The 13,053-nt window shown below is 30.1% G+C and overlaps 1 protein-coding gene across 3 annotated transcripts in view; it reads right to left on the bottom strand.

Annotated features, from left to right (window-relative positions):
* Window positions 1-693: 693 nt before the first annotated feature.
* Window positions 694-13,053, bottom strand: part of LOC118184859 (uncharacterized) — a 755,975-nt gene continuing 743,615 nt past the window's right edge. For all 3 annotated transcript variants that reach the window (XM_085813829.1, XM_085813830.1, XM_035354583.2), the window contains 3 exons: window positions 11,305-11,419; window positions 9,739-10,260; window positions 694-7,215 (listed from right to left, as the gene is read on the bottom strand). In XM_085813829.1, the coding sequence (XP_085669955.1) occupies window positions 6,980-7,215; window positions 9,739-10,260; window positions 11,305-11,419 (873 nt within the window). In that variant the 3' untranslated portion in view covers window positions 694-6,979. The remainder of the gene's footprint in view (window positions 7,216-9,738; window positions 10,261-11,304; window positions 11,420-13,053) is intronic.

The raw sequence follows: 13,053 nt of genomic DNA, 5'->3' as shown, positions 1-13,053 counted from the left end.
ACATTTCAATCAAAAACGACACATGGCACATTTGAAACGCCGTCATGAAATGAGCTGTGATAGGGTTTTCGATGAATTTAGGTGGAACATTAAAAATAAAAGCATTCATTTAGGATCTCTCTACAAATAACCACTACTCATTTGTAAAAATATTCCAAAAATTGGAGGTGATAAGTCAAATCTTCTTTGGTCGGCACCAAGTGTAGCTAGTCACCGGTTACACTACAAACTTAAATAAAGTAAATAAATTTCATAAAATATTAACAGACATTATCTCTCTATTTATTCTTCATTCTAATTCACAAAATCACATAAATAATTTCACTGTACATTTTTACAAAAGAGCATCCAGGCGCTGCATTTTTTTCATTGCCCTGCGCATAGATGAAGAAATATATATTATTTAGAATTTAAAAATATATATGTATCAAAATATTTGAATAAATGAATGCGGAACAATAAAATCTTTTTTAGGACCCAACAAAGAAACTAATCTAATATCTCACAAATTTGATAAATGCTTCAAAAGTTGTCGGCAAGAGGATAAAAAGGGTACTTGCATATTAGCGCAACTACCTTACTAGAAATCGCCAAAATTTCAGAATAAGCCCAATTCTGGCAAACTTGCGTAAGATACTTTAGTTTTAATAAGCAGCGTCTTCATTTTCGTATACTTTTTTTTCATTCGAAGCGTTTTTTTTTTTTTTTTTTTTTGTGTGTTTAATATGCAAATTCTTTAAATTCGATTTTAAAGTATACATTTGTGAGATTTGCCTGAAATGGATAAAACTAATGTTAAATTTCTTCATGAATATCGTATTTTCCTGCAAAATCGTAGAAGGAAACAGTTACTTTAAATCTCTTTTTAAAGCGATCGCCACGAAATTTCCTTTAGAATAAAAGAAACAAAAATCTACTTGTAAATAGGCTTTTAATTGGTTTGGGGATAAATACCTAATCAAAACGTAAGTTCTGAATGTAATATATAATAATTCTTTTTTAAATTACTAGTCTTTACTCTTCTGTAAAAAATCACCAAACTGCGCCAACGTAATTGCGCTAATATGTAAGTACCAAAAAAATTAAATATTTTGTTGAATTTCAGATTGTAGCACCAGCAGTCTTCGGAAGTCGAGTTCTTTGGAACTCATAAGGCACAATGCTAAAATTCTTCAAAAGTATTAAAAAATATCAAAGTTTAGTAACATAAGAACAGCTTAGCATTCTCTTAATTACTTCCATCTCATACAAGTGGATTTATAAATTTCCCGTATCTTGAGTTTTGAATTAACAATGAAGTATGCAGTATTGATAGAGAAATAATTATTCATCTGTTATTATTAGATCAGATTTGCAGAAAATGCTGTACGTCTGCAAAACAGAATTATCCTGTATTAACAATCTTGATATAATACTTATTATAATGGCTCAAGCATAAAACGACCTCACGTATTAGATGACCACGCATTTTTAGGGGAAACTATGGTTGGCATATTATGTAGCAATACTTTAATACGTTTGAAGAGAAGATTAAATGACATTATATATATATACATCACAATCAAGTTGAAGAAACTGATAAATTGAACTTGATTTTTTTATGGCAGGGTACGTTCATGTGGTTTTCAGAAAAACACATTATTTGGGGAGGGGGTACTGCTTATATTGGCACCAAAATGGGCTTTGAGATTTTAATGTTTACTCTCAAAGAAATGAGATTTAAACCAATCAATGGAAAAAATCAAAAGCTGAATGATAAAATTACACATAGAACCTTAATATTTATATATACCTTAATAATATTTAATATTACCTTAATATTTATATATACCTTAATATTTGTAATACTAAATGTATTAGTCTATTGAATATTTTTGCAAGAGTAATAAATCTTAATCATTTTACGAAGTTCCATTTAGTGCAAAAGGTTGTATTGTATCTATTTTTAAACTGTTTTGACTAAGCAAGCATTATAAAAATCACTTATCGAGAGAAATTTGCTGTAATTATACACGAAATATGGCAACATTTGAATGGTTGCGGTAGAAAGCGACCAATTTACTGTCTTGAAAATGAGAGAAAGGTTTTCAAATCTTAGTTTCAAGAGTATAAAGAAAATTTCAATAAAGGTTCATAGCTAGGTGTTTATACGAACGAAAAACTAAAATTATGAAGAATGTACAGAAATGAAAAATACATATTATCAAAATGATGTTTTTTAATTTCTATAAATAATATCTCTTTCCAGACAATCAAAGAAACTAAATTCCACCAGGACAAAACCATGAGCTGCACGTCAACATCCGCCAGGAAATTTCTAAATAATATGGAAAAGTAGATTAACATCCTCATGCAGCACCACTGGATTACTACGCTTTTGGACGGTTAAAAATGGCACATTCTATTAGTGGAATAGAATACCAGAGAAAAATTATAATACATATTTTTAATGTAAAGATAATTGATAAAATAAAAATAATTAATAGAACTTAAAATTTTCCAATAGATGGATCTTTCTGAGAGACGTAAAATAATAATTAATTTCATACATTAAGTTAGTTAAATGGAAATCTATTCTATGAAGAAAAAATTACCAAGCAAAAATTCAAAAAAAAAAAAAAATAAAAATAAAAATAAAATAAAAATAAAAATAAAATTAAAATTAAATAAAATAAAATTAATAATTATATCATTAAAGTTATTTGTAAATTATTCATAATGAAGCACAACTTGTTTCAGATATGAAAACGAACTTCGCACGGATAATTTTTACCTTGCCATCTCAGATTTTCATTGCTAAACTGAAGTTTGCTACATATTCTAGTCAATAATTTTATGTCGTTAACAAAAATTTAGGTGCATCAACATTAAACATAAAATATAATAAAGCTCTTGTTAACTTCCATAATTTTATATATAAACATAAAAAGTTACAAAATGCACCGTTTTTAAAGGATTTAGAAAGCATGGAATTGAGCCGTTTTTATAGGAAACTCAATTATAAATGTTTTTTCTTTAATAATGCTCTTTTTTTAGACAATTTCGTTTCACAATTTACAGCTCTAACGACTTATAATTTTAAAAGTTTTGTTTAGTTTTGTTAGTTTAAAAGTTTATATAAATTTTGTGTATATTTTTTGCAAGTGTTTATAAATTTGAAGAAAAAATCACGAAGGATGTCAATCTTTAATATGTTTGATTAATAGCATGATACTAATATTCAAACAGAAAAATATGTTTTTTCAGATTCATAATTTTATCCGGAATAATAAAAATGTACTCTATATGTATGCATGTAAATACTTTTGTCTAAATTTTTCATGTTTAAAAGTCTGACACATAACTTTAAAGAAAAAAAAATTAATTATATAATTTTTCTGTAATTCAGCTGTACGGGATTTCCATTATATAGTTTATAAAAGAAAAGTCTCCATTCAACATTATAAAAATATGTACTAAAGTATATTTAAAGGGTAAAGCTGTGCAATATTATGCAATTTATTTTTTCAGGATAATTCTGTTTTTGTTACTACAAAAAAAATTAGTTAAATTTCTGTTGTTAATAATATTGTAATTTTTTTTACATTTCGTAGATTGTCAAGATATGTTTTAAGTAATGAAAAAATATTAATTCAGTTTTTCTTATATTGAAATTTAAGAATAGAATAAAACAGGAAAAATGGAATATTTTTCATAAAGCATTATTTTTCAGGCTTTCCCCCCAAAAAAATTTTAATCCTGATACAAGGGAAGAGAAGAAGATATTTCATATACTTGTGATTTCTATTATACAGCCTTAGCTTATATCACTTCAAATGTGAACAGCCAAAAATGAGTTATTCATTGAACTGTATTGCTAAATGCTGAAATATTTCTCAGAAAGTTATAAATTTTGCATTTTTACCGGAAAGGCTGATTATTTCAAAACTATTTTAATAAAACAATTCGTAATAACAAAACTGTAGATAATACTACATTATCATACAGCTGCAATGTTTTCAAGTTTTTTAGTAGCAACTCTTATCATATTCAAGAAATAACTTCTGAAGCATTAACTGTTTTTACATCTATTTAAATGTACATTAATAGATAAATTTTCTAAGCTCATATTCTCTTGAATGTTGGTTATTTTGTTCGGCACGTTTATAAACGCCATATATAATAGTAAGGAATTCTAAATAAAACAAAAATTATTTCTTTAGAAGCATTTTTAAAACATTAAAAACATTTGAAACTTCAAGAAAAACTTTGGGTTATACAGTATCTGAAGGGGGAAAGTGCTCTAACAGAAATTTTAGCATAAGTGTTTTTTCCTAAATTAGATTTTACAGTAGCAAATGGATTAAAAAACTTTTATTCAGGAAAATCTATGCATAGACATCTTCAATTTTGACTTACGAACAAATGTTTTATGTAAACATACCTGTCATCTTTGACTTAATAAAAATCAAAATATTTTTTTTTAAAAAAAGAGCAAATTATTGAATTAAATAAATATTTGAAAATTTTTTGAAACAATTACACGGATAAAAACTTATCAGGAGAAATTGCACGAATGAAATAAATTTTAACATAATTACAGCATCTAAAATGTCCATTCGCTGAAAAGTAATTTACATGTGTAATTTGGAAACTGTTCTGTATAACATATATTATTTTCTTTAAATTTCAGAAAGGGTAAATTCAGAAATCGTCAAAATATCATAAAAACATTTTGAACGTGGCCAGGAGAAAATAATAATAATAAAATTATGCAGTTTTTCTAAACAATCTAATTTTGATGTATTACCTTTAACTTAATGATATCGTAAATATATTATTGCATTTTTTAAAAAAAGATCGTCATAAAATTCGAAAATCACCGGATGAAATTTTTGTAGACAAATTAATTTTAAACACGCCAAAATAGTAATAAATCGATTTAGAAATATGTAACAGGAGTATTCATATTTGAATAAAGGAAGAAATTGTTTTTGATTTGCTAAAGAAAATTTCAAACAATACCCAAAATGGCTGCCAAGAATATGCATTTTAAATGCAAGATTAAGTTTACAAGTCATCTGTTTGGCACAACTATTGACGCCTTCACAAAATAAAAGCAAAATTTGTAAGGAAACAGAATTTTTGATCGTAAAACTAGTCAAAGTTTTGTTAAAATTACGAAAATTCCGCAGAAATTGGGAGATATGTTTAGACTTCAGTTGACGGTAAAAAACACTTTGAAACTGTGCTTTTGAATCATGACATTAAAACCAGAACTTAATAAAAAACATTCTGATTATAAAATGAGCTTCTTGAATTACAAGATAGATGGTGGCGGAAAATAATAACTCTTATTTTAAGCATGTATTTACAATACTTCATGTATTGCATTTTTACAAGAAAGGCTTCTTTTTCATTTTATGATATTCGTTTTCTAACAATACTCATTTTTAGACACTTTTGAGAGAAAGGCATAAGGAAATATTCTCAGATCTCTTAGAATGGTCACATTTGTAGGAGAAGCATGTTTGAGAGGTGGCCAGAATTCATTTTAACACATATCAAACGCGTAGCAGATGGTAAAGAACTTTATATAATAGGCCCTTTTTTCATTTCTACGAAAGCTGTTGTTAAGATATTTAACTCTTTTTACATTACAGTAGTTGATTTTTAATGACGGTTTCTTCTCTTTCGAATAAAATAAAGAAGAAACAGCTTGTCTCATTATCTAACATCGTCATTTCAAAATTACAACATATCCTCAAATAACGGAAGCATTTTGTTATAAGAGGTTCAGAACACACTCTGCATTTCTGTTGTTCAAAGTACAAAAATTTTTGTAAAACAGACATTTCTTCAAACTAAGGAGATGTCCTCAGTTAACAAACAGCACTTTTTGAAGTAGGAGACATTGGCATTCATCGTATATTTTTAATTTTCTACAGTTATCATTCAAAATCGCATAATATGTGTTACAGTTTAAAACTGCTTTTATGATATCATCTAAAACATCAAAACATATGTCAGGCAACATAAAAGAAAATATATTGGTTTTACGATAATTTTCATTTGCTTTGATCATTTCAGCTATAGTTCATTTCAGTTTGTTCATTTCAGTTATAGTTCTGAGTCAATGAACTCAGTAACTTTAATTACAGTTAAGAAAGGGATGATTTACTGAGTTCATGAAGACTTAAGTTAAAAAACACTTAAGTTACCTAAATTGCTTTGAATTAAAACAAGATCTCAAGCAGATCTTCTAACAGTAGCCATCCGAGCTACAAACGGAAAATGTATGCGCCGAAAAAAAAAAAAAAAAAAAAAAAAAAGAAAAGAAAATATCTTTGTGTTAGTTGAAAGTACTGAAAAATTTGTGAGGACACCTCCCATTCATTTCACAGTAAATAAAAAAGAAAAAAAGCTCTATTGGTCCTCAAGCTCCTAAATAATGCAAACCACATTTAAAAATACAAACATTTTGGGCGGCAAAATTTAGGAGGGAATCTTTGCTGGTCCAGTCCTCAGTTGGTAATGAATATTTTTTGTCTATGAATTCCACATACAATTTCGTATATGTACAATTTAAGGATTCACTTAGGGCTGATAACTTAAACGCACTCGGAGAAAAACAAATACTCAGAAGCATTTGAATTCACAAATTCCAATGTCATCATTGGGAAGATTACAGTCATCTTAAGTCCATTCACACTCTTGCACAGCTTCTGTTTCTTAACAACGCAGCGGACACATCAAACAGTAAACAACTGCAAGGGGATGGCAAAAATAAGACATAACAAGGTCGCAGTATGGCAAATGGTAAGCATTAAAACGCCTAAACAGAAATGAAAAGTTTTTAGTTGTCAACAACAGAAGCATCTTTGACTGCAATGTAGGGGCGCAAGTCTCATCTCTCTGCCATAGCCGTCTTATTTCGTACAGCTTCAACGGAAATTCAATTCTTTAAATAAAAGCACATAATGGATCACCATCGAACATCTTATGCGGCAAAGTCTGTTTTGTCACCCCACGGCAAGAAGTTCAAGTCATGCTGTGGTTTAAAATCCATATCGTCGCTGGAGAACAATTCTAACGTGTCATGTCCATTCGAAAAGAGGGGATCGTGATCGTTCGAAATACCGTAAGAAGTTGGATGCTGGAAACTGTTCGAAGTGGAAGAACCAGCAGATGTTTCTTCCAATACTCCTAGCCATTCGATTAAATCCATGTCCATACCTGATGAGAGAGAAAAAATTATATTATTATTTAAATAATGCCAGTCATTAAATATTATTGTTACGGCTGAAAAAGGTTTCTTTGGGAAAATATTAGGATATAAAATATATTTGTAGGAAGGAATTATCTCACATACCAGTAACGTAGGTTGACGCGTATTATATCTACCAATTTAAGTAACAACAGAATGATAGTGAGTGAATGCTCATAGTAACTTTGCAATTCTGAAATAACTCTATACACATAAGTATTTATTGTAATGTGTAATACGAATCTTGAAGATACTTTTCTTCTTCTGCGTGGATACACTGTTCGAGGCGATGTCTTCGATGACACGTCCCAACATATCCTGTGGAATGGTTTCAGAGTGGTTACCTGATTCCTAGCTCTCCATGGATGTAGGTACGCTACACTTTTGCATTTTCGTTCTGTCAGTATTGTTACCTCAAACTGCTAGATACAGTACGCGTCATTCTATAGCATTAAGATGTGTAGTAATTTTGTAGCGCGAAAAAAAAAATTAATTTGCTGGTTGATAGACGGGTAAGTTAGATAGTATTGTGGCCAAGATTTTATGCTAACGATTTCGCAAATTGCCGTGAAAGCTTCGATGTGCACAAATGATTTTGGTAAAAATTCGCTGCTTAAGAGTACACTTAAAAAACTTTACATTTGTGGTTATGCGCACTGCTAACATTTCCTACTAGCTTATTACCAGATACGAAGAAAAAATATAACTAACTGGCACATATCTGAATATGATTTATTATGCATGTTTTAAAATTGATTCTTACATTTAGAATCCAATCAAATTCTGGTAATGTTATGATGCCATTGCATAAGATTCCTACGTAAACGGACGGTTGATTGATGAGGACTTAAAATGAACCAATTAGTTATCTAACAGCTTGGGCGCATCTCCCTTAGGCTGGGGATTCCTTCATGGAAGACTTTTTAAGGAGAATTGGATAGTATTCAAGACCAAAACGTCCATGCAAACATCAAGTTTTCTGGAACTTAAATGGACGTTCTTTTGACTTAGAATATTGTACCTGGATATATTTTCGTCGTTAATACTGTTTCTAAAAACTCCTTTTAAATGCACTATATTTTTAAGTAATAGACAAGAACCTTGGGAACTATTAAGTATTTTAAGTGCGAAAAATAATAATTATAACAAAAATTAGATAGTAGGAAAATATCTGAAATTTGGTACTCAAGGAAACTTTGGAAATTCCCGAAAATGATCGTGCAAATTCGGGTGGCGATAAAATTACTACCTATGCAACATTATCATAAAATACCTTTAGTACCAGAAACATAAAAATATGCAAAAGTTAAATACCACATATACATAAAATAAAGCATAGATACATAATATATGGCTAAAGTAAGCATATAAAGCATATATATATATATATATATATATAATGAAAACACAATTTTAGAAGCACTGATGTAAGAACACTGAGATGTAGATGCGTAGAAATCCTGATTACGAAGATACTCGATACTTGAAACATAGAATTCGTAAAGACTAAGAACTTGGCAGTTGAGGCGGTTTTAATTATATTTTTATTTAAATTCACATTTGTGGCCATAGTTCACTTGGCATCCTAATCGTGCCTATTTCCAGAACAACTTTGATACTATAGTAATAGAAACAAACATAGATGATTGCAGCAGCGTTTTAACAGGATGAAAGCATAAGCGAAAAGGGAAGAGTGTCGCAGTACTGTAAAGGAAGAAGGGAGGGAGTCAAAAGTTTCAGTTCCGAGTTAGAAAAGGTTTTGGTTTACAATTATTTGATTGGGCAAGCAGAATTATTAAATTGGAATTTAATTACTTACAGATAGTTATTGTTTAATTTTCTTTTATATTTCATATTTGTAATTTTGTTTTCATGTGTATAGTATTTGTTTTCATGCTTATAATTATAATTTTAATATTTCGCATGTTTCATTTATTTCTATTACTGTGATATTCTTTATATTAATACATATTAATAATTAGTATGTTAAGTACGCAGCTTCAAAAATTAAGGTCATTTTATTAAACTGCTGATTTTATATGAATGTTTTTGTAAAAGTAGGCTTAACTGCCGAAAGTGCGCGGGCCGGTGGCGGCGTTCCATTTCAGGGCTTCCGTCCCGTGGCTGCGCTTCGTTTTCCGCGCGCTGGTCCTCAAGGGGTTAAACTCGGATTTTCTTACATTTTTGCTCAAAGTATAACTAATCTATTAATAATTTGCTTGCACGAGAAATATTTTCTTTTCCTTTAAAGTTTAAAGAAATTTAAAACGATATTCGTTTTATGAAATCTTGATCAACGTGACCTTCGAACTTCGACGCCGGCTTCGAGCTTTGGTAAAAGGTATTTCGAGCTGTTTCCCTCTACTTTGGGATGGAGCCACTCCTGTTGCGGAGAACTTTTCATTCTTAACAATACATATTCTTTGGCTTGGCATTCATGTAATAATGGTTAATGGAAAAAAGAGGAAGTATCATAAAAAGACGTGCATTACCTCGATCAGTGACTCTGTCATGAACATCTGACATCTCGCTCGACCGTAACAAATGGCTCGACACAGAAGTCGATTGGTTTGCCACAAAATCTACACAGGCTTTAGATTCCTTTGCCAGAGCTATGGGCAACGTCGGATCTGAATTGGAGGAAACATGATGACTTTCATCTAACGTGTCGAATTCCATCGCTTCAATGTCACCCATATCCAAATGAAAATCGAAGTCTAAAGAAGAAGTTGGTGCACAACTTGTGTCTCCGAAACCCGCCGACGAGGGCGGAGTCATATCCAGAACAGATTGTAGAGACGCTAAATGAAGATCCGGAGTATTTGTCGGCAGATCCGTCCCTGCAGTAGATGTCACCATCGTAGTCGATAGCAGTGAGGTAGTAGTGATTGGTTTGGAAAACAGAGTATCACTGGAATTTGAAACTGAAAATATTCCAATGGTCGATTGTTCGCTCTTGCCGGTGATGGGCGTCACAGGGGTTGTAGGCTCTTGAGCAGCACTCGGTGGCAACTCTGAAAACACAAGACACTTTTGTTAAGTAAATGGTTGGAAAAACAGATAATTCAATCTCATAGCAAAATAAATAATTTTTAACCCTGAGCCCCACTCAGATTTTCAGGCACTTGTCTCTCTCCGACAGCGGAATAATCTTGTATTTTTTTTTTTTTTTTAAATACATTCAACAGAGTTACTGGCTACTGGATCAAAGTCACTGTAGAGATGGTCGTTAGTTCTGTAAGGTAAGCCACATAACAGTTGTATTAGTGAGTTTACTAGACCCAAATGATGCAGATGTTTTTGCACATAGTTATGGCCAATTATGAGATGAAATTTTGCTACACCTATAGCTCTGAAAAGGGGTTACGGGGAAACAAAGTTTTCAATAACGAATCCCAGGACTTGTCCTCAGCCATTTCGTCAAAGAAGTTTCAGAGACATAGACTGATGCTAGATTTAGTAAGCTATTGACAATAGAAAAATCAACAACAGAATGAAAATGAGAACTTAATTTTATGATTTATGAAAATGAATGAAAAATTTCATTTCAGAATTTCAGAGAAGTTTTCTGTTTCCGATAGAAGCGTCGTATCTCGAAATATTACTACAAATTTGTTTTAATATATTTTTCACATTATTAATCGCAGTGTTGAAGCTTAGGTTTTTATTAATTGGAGCAGTGTTCAAGTTTTATGGATCAAAGTATTGAAGATTTTATGCGCTAACCTTTTTCCGACGTTAACCATAAATACCTACACAAGTATATTAATTAATAAAAATTTTAACCTCGCACTGAAAGTTTCTTCAGTGTCTTTCGTCATTTACAACATTATCATCAATAGTCAACAACTACAGTTACTTCAAAGCTATTCTTTTCCCCCAAACAATAACGTGTTGAGGAAAATTTGAGACCGCATTGTAAGAAAATAACATCGGCTTACATTCAAACAAGTAAAGGTATAAACTCTGTATTTCGCAAACAAAACGTATCATAAATCTCAAACTTCTTACTTAGAAACATTACTAAATTATAAGTAACTGGAAAATAAATCATTTACCTCCATTTTTTATTAGTATTTCCAGAACATCATCAACAGCTTGGCTTTTTACGGACGACTTTTGTTTCTTGGCTTGACGTGGGTTACTGTCCTCATTGCCAATTGTTAGATGATGCTGGTAGAAAAAAACACATGAAGAGATTTCAGTAAAGATGATAAAATTTAAGCGTTCAAGTACCATTAAATAATTAAGAAAATATACATTTTTTATGCATTTCTATGAAAATTCGATTTATTACAAGCATTTTAAAACAAAGCTCCATGTAAAACTTTCTTCTACGACAGTGGTTCTCGACCTGTTTCAGCTCATAATCCCTTTCACCATTCTTAAATGATCATTACTTCCCTCCTTCTTAAAATTATATATATATATATATATATATATATATATATATATTTAGATTCAGATGATTTCTAACATGTTTTATATGTTAAAGAACAAAAAATGTAGAAAATGTTGATAAATAGCAAAACTTAAGCAAAAGTAGTTTTTTATTTTCAGAAACTAAAACTAAACACTTAACCGTTAAATAAAAAAACTGACCAAATTTCCTCTTCTTGAAACTATGAAATTCCTTCCTAGGGAGAACTCCCCCCCCCTTGGTTGTGAGCCCCTACTCCAGAATTAAAATTATGAAAAAAGAAAAATAGTTCCAGATCTTTGCCATTAAAAGTATGAGATAGTTTTTCGCATTTGCATTTCAGCAAATTCCCTTGAACTATACATAAAATATTTCGGTGCTAAATTTTATACAAATATATAATAATTCATGATAAAAAAGTTATTTGTCTTTATGTTTATTAATTTTAAGAAAATGTGCTTACAAGTTTCCTTTATTTTCAATTAAAGTTTTATAAAAAAAGTGATTATCCAGCTTGCGGGCAGACTTTTCTAAACTAACGGGTTAACATTTTAAAAAAATTCGATTAATTGTACACTGCATCTCTATGAAAAAGCCAATTATGCAGCTTCAGTTGTAAGAACATTTCGAACTGTAATTAAATCTAAAATCGAATCTACACTTTTAATTTTTTGAATTAAAATGATGGTGATTATGCATACGTTATTATTTAAATATATAATTACGCATACTTACAAATTTTAATATATATTTTTTATTTCCTTTATTAATACTAAGAAAATAAGGTGCATTAGCAGATTTGAAGGTAATTATAGTGTTTCTGCTTCATAGAATTATAATGTTTCTGCTCATGCGCAGGATTTCTTTGAAACCATTCGTCAAGATTTCAGGAAATTCTGACCAATTGCATAACTCCAGTATAAAAGAAATATGACCAGCTGCTATGCTTCTCCACAAAAAAGCAGTAGAAATTACGTTTAATTTTATATTAAAAAATAATCGATTTGGGGAGCTCACAAAAACTAAAAAGAAATTTAGGAAAATATAATTCATTTGTTTTAAAGTTGGCAATTTTAATTACACACGATTTTTCTAATTTAGGGGAAAAAACTAAAAATAGTGAATTATTTATCTATAATGATGCATTTACTATATATTTCCATTTTACGCCGATGACGAAAAGGCATATTTTATTGTTTCTTAATCTTTAACAGTTTTATAACTGAAACATGCAATAAAAACAGCAAATACAATGTATGAAAATAAAAAATACAAAATATCACGATCATAAAGTCAGTCATTTATAACGACAAACTTAAAAATGCTTTAAATGTTTGACATATTTTGACGCTTTAAAAGTATCTAACCTCTTAATCATCATGTGTTA

This window comes from Stegodyphus dumicola, chromosome 3, assembly GCF_044657685.1.
Source record: "Stegodyphus dumicola isolate Sdum_Otavi_A_Nest chromosome 3, ASM4465768v1".
In the NCBI taxonomy this organism is placed as follows: domain Eukaryota; kingdom Metazoa; phylum Arthropoda; class Arachnida; order Araneae; family Eresidae; genus Stegodyphus; species Stegodyphus dumicola.
Note: the sequence above shows the minus strand (reverse complement) of the source record. Positions and strands in the feature narration are given on the sequence as shown.